At 46.4% G+C, this 12,269-nt stretch overlaps 1 protein-coding gene across 12 annotated transcripts in view; it reads left to right on the top strand.

Moving 5' to 3' along the window:
• LOC144093475 (bromodomain adjacent to zinc finger domain protein 2B-like) overlaps nt 1-12,269 on the top strand; it is an 88,449-nt gene that overhangs the window by 61,458 nt on the left and 14,722 nt on the right. For all 12 annotated transcript variants that reach the window (XM_077626903.1, XM_077626906.1, XM_077626905.1 and 9 more), the window contains 4 exons: nt 2,766-2,924; nt 4,040-4,218; nt 5,092-5,546; nt 10,136-10,391. In XM_077626903.1, coding sequence (XP_077483029.1) covers nt 2,766-2,924; nt 4,040-4,218; nt 5,092-5,546; nt 10,136-10,391 — 1,049 coding nt within the window. The remainder of the gene's footprint in view (nt 1-2,765; nt 2,925-4,039; nt 4,219-5,091; nt 5,547-10,135; nt 10,392-12,269) is intronic.

Below are 12,269 nucleotides of genomic sequence, written 5' to 3'. Positions count from 1 at the left end.
ACGACATTTATTTCATTGCAAATACTTGGTGTGAATGTTGCAGAAAAAATCGGCAAACACACAGAAGGTTTGGAAGTTAAGAAAAAAGTTGTATTGACAAGATATCTCTTGGTGAAAAATTAATAACCTTCTGGAACATACAAAATGTTTCAGATTTGTTTACAAACTATCTACTAAATGTTTCAAATTAAAACTCGATGTTTTGAGCTAGAATACTTTTTCTGACATTATATAAAAAAAAGGCTGTTGTCAGAGTGTCCTTAATATAACTTTTTCGCTCCGAGCAAAACATTACCCAAGTACAATGTACCATATAAAAATATAGATTGATAAATGTACTAACCATATAGACAGGAAGGATTTCTGTAGTGGTACCCGGAATGATTCGTGGATCATCATATTGTGCGGGAACATCAAAACGCACATTGAACTATTGACTACTGCTTCTTCCAGGAACTTTTGCAATTAGAGGTTAAAATAAAAATTTTTTAGCTGAATTTGTTTTTGCAGACACTTTTGACACGCGTGAACAATCACTGTACAGCTTAAAGATTAGTTGACGATATTTGTGAAGCCTTGAGAGGCAATGAACCTACCAAGTACTTCATGAAATTGCAGTCTTCTGTAGCCATCTGGTGAATTTTCTTATTCAATTCACCATCGTGCTTGTGCCTTGGTCAGGTAGACTATCTGTTATGTTAAACATTTTTAAAAGCCTACAGGCCACTTGTGCATGAGCAGAGCATTTTTTGGTGAATGTGGTAGGCCTCCTGTGACTGTTTTTGGCTAGGGGTGTGCGAATATTGAAATTTTCGAATACTAATCGAATTCGAATATGAAGAAAAATTGGCTACGAATATCGAATCAAATACCGAATATCTGTTTAGTACAAAAAAAAAATTTCAGAAAATGATGAACAAGCAAATCTTGTTGCCCTTATTTTTTTTTTTTTTCCAAAATAGTCTATGGTCTTTGCAACTAAAATAAACAAAACTAGACTGCTTCTGTGCTGTCTAACAAAACATGATGTGCACAGAAATGTATACTACTTGATTAGACAGCATAACAGTATCCAAACTGTAATGAGGTCATGCAAAACAAAATCCATAAAATGACAAGACTGGCAACAAAAAATCACATGATGACTAGTAAAAACTCATTTATTCGGATTACAAGAGACAAGAAGAAATGACCGGTGCATCCAAAGGCCTCAGTTTATAAAATAACCCCCCCCCCCCCAAAAAAAAAAAAACTGCCGCAAATGCGGAGATGCAGTAAGGCCTTATGAGGCCATTGCGCTAACGCCTGTATGCCCGTAACGAGCCTCCTGTTTTGGTGTACTGGATGAAAAATACAAATGCAAGCAAGGAGCCGAGGGAACACACACTGGCGTCGAAATGGCGAGACAGTTTCTAAAAAGGAAAAAGAAATAACCTGCGATGTGCCAGTCGGCATCTGAAAGCCACGCGGAGCTGAGATTGGACTACCAGCGAATGCACGGGCTGACAGTTGCAGTTGCCGCAGATGCAGCGGCGAAGCTCGGAAGCCAAAACTACGTGGCCAGGCTATTTTTCTGACTGAGCGACAGGGGCCTTCCGATCGTTGTCATGCCTGCCGTTGCGCCCACTAAAGAGGTGCGCGGTTACAATGCACCATGCAATAGGCGAGATTTTTGCAGGATCGATTGCCCTGTTGTGACAACTCGACGCGCCCCTTCAGGAAACTCCCGCGACATTCCGCAAGTAGGCTTTCCTGCATAGCGTAGTTTACAAAACAGGATGGCAGAGGTCACGCTCGGAGAGTTACGAAGGCGACAGGACGCATTCTTCGGATGTGGGCATTAAATATGTAAGATATTACGGAAGGATTAAAAAAAAAGCGCGATTTCGAGTTGCGATTGTTCGATGCGGGCCGTTGCCATCTTGTTCCCAGCACATGTGATATGTGGGAAAGCCCACTTCCGAAAATTTCCACAAGGTCAAGCCTAGCGGTGTCGGAATGCGATCGGTCCGCGTGATAAACGATAAAGAAAGAAGGAATAGGACCTCTGTATTGTTTTCTTGTAATTTGTAGTATACGATCGTTGGCGAGTTTTCGGGAATTTTCGAATACTAAAAAATTCTCGAATGTCAATTTCTCGAATACGAATCGAATATCAAACATATTCGATTCGTATTCGAAATTTCAAATATTCGCACACACGTATTTTTTGCGTTTCCTACATGCTGACAATGGGAGAAGCAGTTCTCTTGTCTAAAGCTGTGAAATGCCATGCACACCTCTTGTGCCTTGTCAGATGTTCTGAAGATTGTAGTTTGTCACTGAGAATGTCTTCATTACGATGTGGTGTTGTACCACTCTTGCTGCAGAGTTACCTGAGATATGTTACTAACAGTTTATACAGTGACATGAAGTGCTGAGGTTAAGAATTTAGGCGTTACAAAACTTGCATAATATTTGCTCTGCACATACATAAGTTGATTTGTGCTTAATTCAGTTACATGCAAAGGCACAGTCATTCCGTATGTGTTTTTCTGTCCTTCCTCAAAATTTCCAGTTACTTCATCACCGTGCACAGTAGTTTCAGATATGAATGCTTAGCTGACATCATTGTTAAAGTGGTTATTGCAGTGTTTCAGTTATTTAGATGCCTTTGTGGGTTATTACAGGCTGCTGATTGCATTAAGCCCATATTTGGGTTCGGCAAAATATAAAAGTTGTGACAGTAAACTGAGGAATGATTGTATGCTTGTGTTCTAACGCAGAGTACCTGCGAGGCTGGTGGCGCATCACCGATTCTGCTCAGCTGCGAACTCTGATGGGTGCCCTGCACAGCAATGGAATTCGGGAGAAAGCTCTGCTGAAGCAGCTGGAAAAGAACTTCAACTATGGAACTGTCGCCTGCATCCCAAACAGCCAGCAAGGTATGTCTGCCTGACCCAGTCAGTGCATGGTGGCTTTGTGGCTAATAGATGGCTGCTGTTTGCCTGTGTCACCTGAGGACAGAGTGCTTCGTCAAAGCATCAGTTTCAAATGCTGAATTGCAGGAAAATCACGCCGAAGTACGTTTAGAATAGGCAGTGAATCAGCTATTGGGTTGATTCACCAGGTGCTTGAACAGGTCTCAGATTTAACTGACATAACTTGAATCATTGTTTTGTTTCGGCCTTTATGCTATAGATCTTTCATCGCTTTGCAACACAATGCCATTAATGGGTATGCATTTATTTATTTATTTACAATACTGCTAGCCTGCCACGGTGGCTCAGTGGTTGTGGTGCTCGGCTGCTGACCCGAAAGACGCGTGTTCGATCCCAGTGTGTTTGATCGCAGCCGCTGTCGCATTTCGTTAGGCAAAATGTTAGAGGCCCGTGTACTGTGTGATGTCAGTGCACATTAAAGAACCCCAGGTGGTCGAAATTACCCAGAGCCCTCCACTACGACATCTCTCGTATTTTTCTCTCTTCGTATTTTTCTTTCTGTTTCTCTCGACGTCTATTTTTTTTTCTTTTGCATAATCCCAACGCGGCATTCTCAGGGCTGTTTACTGAAGTAGAAAAATCATGCCTTAAAAGCCGCTCCGTGAGGCTCAAACAATGCTTCTGACGCATTTTCTGCCATAGTGTGTCAGCCGTTGTCTTCTAGGCATGCTTCTGCCGGCCCTACTGTTGATGCACAATGAGTAAATGAGAGCAATGGAGGAGAACGGAAGCTGTTCGCACTACTTTCCCTACAGGGGCTTTAGCGTCTCCTCCTCTCCCTCTTCCCTCTCTCACTCCTTAGCCCAGAACAGATTTTGAAGAAACGAGGGCCATACTGGTAACGCTATAGCACTAGCCCCTTTAGTGGCATATAGTTGAACCCAGCGGAGAAAGTGCTGATGTTCAGAATGTACAGCAGTTAGCAAGAAACATTTCGTTCCGCTTGTGAAAAGCCCTCCGTCTACTTTGTGTTCTTGGCTACATTTTATTGAGGCAGTCTGTGCGCTTACGTTGTGGTGCACCGCGAAGGCTCAGTATTAGCTCACGCGCTGCTGCAGACGTGGGCCTGGAGATCACAGACCTGGATCGTGAGGTGTCCGAAAAGCACGGTGGGGCCCCACCACCGGATTACGAGGACCAGTGGTCCCCTGAAGTAGCCCTGCGAGTGGACATGGCCATACTGGCACAAGTGGAGGCCTTGGAAGATAGGCTGTTTGAAGCATTCTTGGAGGTCAAGGTGAGATGCCTTCGCCTGTACGCGGCCTGTTCATGCTTTAGAGTGGAGGTTGTTGCAACTACATAGCACACACCGGGATCATGCGTGTCCACGGTATGTAAGGGGTGCACCGCAGAGCAATGAACATGATGTGTAAGAGAACCTGTTGAGTTGAAGCATGGTGTCCGCATCTTTATGGCATCTGTGTTTGTGTCAGCACATGTGCGGTTATTGTCAACAAAATAGCAGTCTGACTTGCCGCTCAATGTTGGCGGACCTTTGTATTGGCGTTAATTGTAACCTATGTTGCATTGCTGTGGGCACAAAATAACAGCTGGTGCTCTTGGGGCTGTAAATAATGCCTAGATTTCTTGTGCAGTTTTGCTTGTGAATGCTCGTTGACAAGGTAATAACAGCAGCAATATTTCGGGTACATATAATGTTTTTAAAACTGCTCATCCTTAAAAACCTCGACCTAATGAAATTTTGCAACTGAACAAGGTTTCCAGCTGCTGGAGTAACTTTTAGTAGTGGAGGTTCGACTTTATCGAGGTAGTATGCTGTGATGATACCAGCAGGTATAGGATTCTGCCACGAAATATTGCTTGTCAAACTTCTCAAATAAGGATTTATGAAAGCATTGTAGTGCAGAGCCTTTCAGAAAGTCTTTGTCACAAAACCTTCTTTTCAGCAGTTTTCAGTTGTGAAGACCATCACTTCAAGCATTCTTCCTTGTAATTTCTTTGTGTTATGATTAATGAGGGTGTTGCTTCACTTTGTGGCAGTCTGAGTTAACTTTTAAATCTTTGTTTTGGCCTCTCTCATGGATTGAACCAATTCCGGGTGTGCAATTTTGATCCTGCTTGAATTTACTTTGTGCATGTTCTCTTGCAGACTTGGCGGCCCCCGCCAAAGGCGTCAGATGACTCTTCAGTAGAGTACCGTCCATCCTGCGTGTTCCTCAACAAGAAACTGCTCGCTTCGTCTGATGATGATGACGAGGAAGACTCTAGTGCCTCCCAGGCATCAGGTGTGCCATCACCATGTGAGGTGAAGAACAAGACTTGTGAGAAAGCAAATGCTGATAACGCTGAGAAAGAGAACCAGGATCAGGTGGATGTCGACATCACTGCAGACGAGACACAAGGCATGTCATCGTCACCGGCGCAGAAGGACGGAGCGGTAGAAGATGATGACGTTGTGAAGTCAGGGGCTGAGGAAAATGCAAAACAGGGCAGCCCTGCTTTAGAGGAGAACTATGTGAACCCCATCGAAGTGGCCAAGGAACGTTTGCTGGGTCTGGAAGCGGGCATTGAGAGGCGATATCTTCGCCCTCCACTGGGCACTAGGTAAGGACCAATAGATTCACTAGTAAAACTGTGCTTCGAGGGTGAGGACAGACTGAGAGTTTGAAAGTCAGATAAGTGAATAGTTTTTGTTATGATCACCAGGGCCAAGGCACCCATCATGTGTTGCGTGCAAAAGCCAGGTTGTACGCGTTAGCTTGTTAGTGGCTGTGATTAGCTGCCACCAGGGCTTTTGAGAACCATGAGGTTAAAGGGACACTGAGGAGAACCCTATCGAAATTTTTTTGTTAGCAATATCTGATAGTTCGGCATTTCATGGCTTTGTTGACGCTTGTCCGGGAGCGAAAGATGCATTTATTTCAAAGAAATTTGGATTCGAAGTTGAAAAATTTTTTCCCGCCGCTCCGATTCAAACTCGAGAACTCTTATGACGACATGGAGAACTCTTATGACGACACAGAACGGAGTGATGTGAAACGTGACGCAAACGGAGACTTCGTGATCTCTGGTAGCTAGCGGTGCAGTCTAGCAGCTGCCGAAATGAAAGCTACCGTTGCCACACGTTGAAGGCATCCATCGGGGGTCGCCACCGTCGCTTCATTTACGTTTGCACCGGCGTCTTGCCAGCGTTACGATGGATCCCGTTCCCGAACCCGACGACGTAGTTCTCGCAAAAACTCTGGCCTGCATTTCAGCGACCTCAGCCCCACAGAGCATGCTTTTGAGGGAGCACGGTTAGGTTAGGCGCCGGCGGGTGGTTTCCCCCTTCCTCAGAGAGCAGACGTTGCAAACTGAATATCATAACCCCAGTGCGGGGAGTCGCGAGGGGTGCGTTGCGCCCATCGGAGGCTGGCCGGGGCTTTGGGGCCAACGGATTGTGGTTCCTTGAACGGAGCGGTTGCATGGCGCAGCAGGCAGCGTCGAGGTCTCCCACGGCTGCAAGGGCGAAGTTATTTATTTATTTTTTGCCACAAAAAACAAATGGGTGCTCGATGGCGGTCGCGTTTAAAGTCGGCGGCTTGAAACCAAAGCCGGCGCACGACGCTTCAACGGCTTCCGCTAGATCCAACGGGTCCACTGGATCTGGCTCTCTCGCCAACTTGCATGTACCTTCAGATATGTACTGTGAATGGATTAAAATAGCCGAGCTCGGAAAGAACAACTCCGCCGAACTGCCGCAGCTATTGAATATAACGCGCACCTCGCCGCGGAGCCGAATCAGTCTGGCCGGGCCGGCGGCGGCTGGCGCACTGGGCGCGAAATAGATACATGCTCCAATCTCCCCGCCAATGCAGTCAGAGTGCGCCGAAGCCGCCAAACGCGTCGGCGGTCAAGCACAGTTGGAGTATAGAGGGCCTCGCTTTGACCGACGTGACTTCGCCGTGCAGGGCGCGCGCGCGCGCACCTCGCCGCAGCATAAACACGCCTTAACAGACCCTGCGCTTAACCGCTAACCAACGTATTCAGCGGCGGCATCCATGGGAGCCACTGAAACCCCCCGCCCACTCACTAAATAAAAGAAAAGAAGTCCGGTGCCGAGGTTCGGAATCGAACCAGGGCCTTCAGCGTTTGAGGCGGAAACGCTGCCGCTCCGCCATGACGGCTCAAGTTACAGCCGTCAATAAAGGCGCATCTAGTGAATGCACTCTTCTGATGCCGAAATCTCCGCGCTTTCGCTAGGTATATCCTGGCCTAATAGAGCTAGGCCATCAGCAATTTTTCTTAACTGCCGTGTACCTTGTCTCCTGTCCGTAATAAACGATTTCCGTTAAGTAGTTTGACGTTGACTGGCACAGCCGGGAATGTTTCGCCGGGCAAGCGTGCGAATACACAAGTGCTGCCTTGTACGATCACCGACCATCGTGCCATCATAGCTTTTCATCGACCGTGGTGATCATCTGACAAGCCTCAACAGGCTCCTTCAAAGGTTAACTAGCACTTGAAGCAGCACTTGAAGTTTCTCTGCTGTTCGGCGCTTGTAAATCGAAGCGCGTCAAAAACAAAACCACGGGGCACGCAAAGCTCAGACTCGAAGCGCCATAACAAACCGAAACTCTCCTGGCCGCCTGTGGCGCCGCCAAGCATCCGTTTTCTTCGCTTCCAACATTCAGGTTGTCTTTTGCCTACCTTCCTTGTGTGATATAAGTGCACTATTTCTTTTAAAACAAAACTTACTTCAATATTGATCTGCGCAACATACCTTTGTCAGCCTCAGAGATTCGTGAAACCAAGTAGGATGGAAAATTCCTCCAAGGTGGCGTCTCTTGTCCTATGGCGTCACCACGCTTGTACTTGTGAGATTGGCCTGTGGTGGCAATACCTGTATTTTGGTTCTTGCTATTTTCTACCTTACAAGAGCTTTGTGTTCAGTGAGAGCGGCGTTTTTGTGATCAGGAGCTGATATTCTATCGATACAAGCCAACTTCAATTTCTCCTCAGTGTCCCTTTAAAAACTGGTAGCTACAGTCAGATCTGCTACAACAAACACTGCTGCAGTGAAATTTCAACCACAGCGAAGTATTTCCGATTGCCCATATAAGGCAATGCAATTATTTCCCCCCACAATGAACAGATTTTGGGGCGAGGTGCCACTTCAATGGTGTTTTCCAAATAAGCAGCCGATCTTTTAAGAAGGGGGGGGTGGGGGGGGGGGGGGTGCATTCACATCTTGTTTGGTTTCTTTCATCAAAAATGGCTGCCCGAGTCAGTGAGCACTTTCAGTAGCGCAGCTGACACTTCCAGCAGAATCGGAATTAATGTGCTGAGCACTGCTGACATGTGTGCCTATTAGAGTACAGGCATTACTGCATAAATGCATAAGTGAGGGTGGTTCTGAATAGTCTCTTAGCAGAGTGACACATCACCTATATGTTTGTACCATGTGTTGCAAGACATCTTCATAGAATGGGAGCACCCACATTTTTTTGAACACCATCTAAAGCACTGATTTCAAGGAGCATGTGACCCCTATTTAGTACAGGAGCGCATGCACGCCTCATCCACTCCGAAATGTCTCCAGACAGCACGGTCCCTGTATAGACTCTCGCTGTACAAAAGCAAGGGCGATTTTATGACACGCACGGAAAAAAAGCATATCTTTTGGTAGCCAGTGTAGCGGGCGCATTTATTAGGAAAATACGTCCGTTGTCCAAGCTATCTGGAGTACTAAGGAAATCTTGCCACGGCGCTGATTTTGAAACGGCGAAAGACCAAAGTTGACAGATTTCTGGAAAGAAAACATTGTTCATTATGTAAGCAGTCAAGTCTGTCAGTGTTCTGGCCCTATTTCATGACAAGGGAGCTTCCACTTCAGTGAAATTTTTTGCAGGCCTCGTGAATTTTGTTGTAGAGCAGTTCGACCGTGTAGGTTTAGTGCAGGTGCACAGGGCATTGCTAATTGGAGATCAGTTGTGGGGGGTGCTCTGCAGCAGACGAGACCAGGCTGATAATGACTATGAGTGCTGTTGCTTTGTTCTAGTACTGTGATATTATGACAGATTGTAGTGTGAGTTGTGTAGATGTCAGTAACTGGCCTCCTTTTTCTCTTGTGGTCACAGGTCATTCAGTCTGGCTGAGTAATTTTTCAACAGCCATGAAACGATGGGAAGCATGCAATCCTTGTAATGCTTACTTCGAGCATCGTTATTGCCTGCAATTTTTGTCTTGGGCTTAGTTCTGCTTTGTCACTGTGCCTTGGAATTTATGCATGTTTGAAACTCTGTGAAGGCCATATGCCAGTAGAAATTGCACTGGAGCCGCTGCGATGGCTCAGTGGTTATAGTACTTAGCTGCTGATCCTAAACACACGGGTTCAATCCTGCTGCGGCGGTTGCATTTTGATGGAGGCAGAAGGCTAGAGGCCCATGTGCTGTGCTATGTCAGTTCACATTAAAGAATCCCATGCGGTCAAAATTATCCGGAGCCCTCCACTGTGGCGTCTCTCATAGCCTGAGTCACTTTAGGACTTTAAACCCCATAAACCAAACCAAACCAGAAACTGCAGTGCACTGATCTACTTTGATGTGTCTCAGGAATGCAGATAGATAGTGTTCATGGGACTTTTGCTATTCTTTCTCTTTTTGCATTTTTTCTCTGGGAAAGTGACTGGTGTCTGTGAGCTGTTTAGCACAAGATTGCTGTGTAGTGAATCTTTAGCAACATGCAGATGTGTTGAATCTGGCTGAAAGAGTGCACCCAGCCATCTGATAATGCGCAAAGGGCCTTTTTTGTAACCACACGAAAGAACTGCTGCTGCTTACTGATATCCCTCAAAGGAAAGCTCCTAGCCTATGTATCTTGCCGGTGCTCATGCTTGTGGGCCAGTTTTGGAACCCAAGTCTTTTGGATCAGCAGCTGAGTGCCGTAACTACTGAGCCACCACGGTGGCTTGCCTAGATTGTAATACTAGTGCAGTCGGCTCTCAATAATTCTAGCTTGAAGGGGACCAAAGCTTTGTTTGAACATTGTGGGTTAACAGGAGCCTTTTTAATATGTGTGATGTTGATGGAACAGAAGTGGCAGTCAGAGTAAACTTTAAGTTTGAATTAAGTGATTTCTAATTAGTGAAGTCTCATTGTAGTGTTCAAGGTGGTCTTTGAGTGTTGTGGTGACACGAAATGGGCCTTGGCCAGTGGGCGCAGTCTCCCGCAGACAAGCAGTGGCAGTGGAAGTGGCAATGGAAATGGCAGCAGCAAGGCCGAGGATGACTCATCTGGCAAAGGTGCGACCGCTGGCCCTGGGGAGGAAGAGGAAGAAGAGCCGGTGTTGCCCCCAGCTTTGGTGCGGTGGCGGGAGGCAGTGGCAGCTTGTCAGACAGCTTCCCAGCTGGCGATGTGCCTCGCGCACCTCGAGGCATGCATAGCTTGGGACCGCTCCGTCATGAAAGCTGTAAGTGCACCATTGGAGAGTTAGTGTTTGAGAGATTGTGAGATTAGTTAGTGTTTGAGAGATTGTGAGATTGGAGTGAAAACTGTGGTACAAATTCTCATGGAATAACTGATGTTTCAGTGCCAACTCGGCACCTTCTTCAGGGTTGACTGCAATTTGTGGCTGGTAATGCGAAATAGAAGATCCTGTAGTGTGCGTTTCCTATCACTGCAAACGAGAGCAAGTGTCTGGATTAGCACCTCTGCCTAAAGAGAGTAAAAGCTTTCCACGCTGTTCTTTGGGATGGGAGCAGTATGCATTACCATGGTGGGCAACAGGGCTTGCCTTGAATTGTTGGCTCTCACTGTAAAGGTATTACCCAAGCTGATGACTTGTATTACCTAAGCACCAGGAAAGATGGGTGGCGGTGATTGGCCCCGAGCTGCTGAAAGGCTCTAACATTCTTGTGCGATACTAAGGAGTAGAGTTTTTCCTTTTGTTGTACCGATAGCTACGTTACGGTAGCATTTTGAGCCTTTAGCGTGGTGGCAGTGCTGCCACCCGTGACTGCGCCACCGCGCTGTCATGTGGTCGGTCACGTGGGGCAGAGCAGCTGCTGGCGGCGCAGCGCCGTGGCTGATCACGTGGTTGGTCACGTGGCCAAGTTCCACTTGGCCAGCTGTAGCTATCGCGTCACTCCAGATTTAACCACAGCTAAACCACCACCGGTTTTTTTATATTGCTCTTCACTGCTACACAGGCTGATAGCACGCAGCGCAATACAATAAATTGTGACAGGAGCAGATTTGCTTTAAGTATCATCATTAATATTTCTCTTTGATTCCTGTTAGGGCATTAGATAGGGACACTGTAAGGGAATTAGATAGGGACAGTAGGTTTCAGAGCAAAGAAAATTGACATCGTTGCATGTGCATTGGTGTCAAACTGCAGTACGAACATTTCGAAATGAAGGGCACCAAGCAGTAAATATAACTGTCAGAGTATGTGATAAGGTAATAGTCATGCCTCGTTTATATGAACACTTTGGTTTCCGGGCAAAACTGGCTGTAAAGAGAGTCGTCTCTGATAACGAACAGTGAAGAAAAAAGTATGTTAAGAAAAACCAAATGAGGTCTGCTTCTGTACATTCATGATGAGAAGCGGAGTTGAAATTAGATAAAATCTAGTGAGCTAGAAGTGCCTTAAACCTATTCGTAATTGTCTCCTGCGACTGTTTGCATCCCACAAGCTGATAGTACATAGCTGTACTCAGTCGGTTGACAGCTGCCAAAAGCAGCTTTCAATGTAGTGCAAGCTGCAGGATAGTTTTTTTCATAGCTATTAGTGCAGTACGCTAATGATACAGTGCACCGACTGTGTCCTTTGGCACTGTAAAGCATGAAGCATGAGGAAAAAAAAGGCCGCCATTCAGGCATTTCCAGTTTAGCACGGCTAAGGTCACCGTGGTGGCTCAGTGATGTGGTGCTCGGCTGCTGACCCGAAAGGCGCTGGTTCAATCCCTGCCGCGGCACTCACATCTTGATGGAGGCGAAGTGCTAGAGTCCCTTGTATTGTGCGATGTCGGTGCGCATAAAGGACTCCAGGTGGTTGAAATTGTCTGGAGCCCTCCACTACGGCATCCTTCATAGCCTGAGCCGCTTAGGGAGGGTAAACCCCATAAACCAACCGAACAAACTTTCACACTGCCTTTTGTTGGTGTCCTGCAGCGAGTTTTCATATTAATGCTCGGTAAATGCATTGAAAAAGTTTAGTCCCCAGAAATATTGTCCAGAATTCAAGTCATCAATATTATTGGAGTCGTATTAGCGGGGCCGATGACTGTAAAGCAGTTCTAACCGCTCTGCAAAGAGAACACTGCAGTGTTTTAGCCAACCACTT

The sequence above is a fragment of the Amblyomma americanum genome, chromosome 6, assembly GCF_052857255.1.
Source record: "Amblyomma americanum isolate KBUSLIRL-KWMA chromosome 6, ASM5285725v1, whole genome shotgun sequence".
Taxonomy (NCBI): Eukaryota; Metazoa; Arthropoda; class Arachnida; order Ixodida; family Ixodidae; genus Amblyomma; species Amblyomma americanum.
Note: the sequence above shows the minus strand (reverse complement) of the source record. Positions and strands in the feature narration are given on the sequence as shown.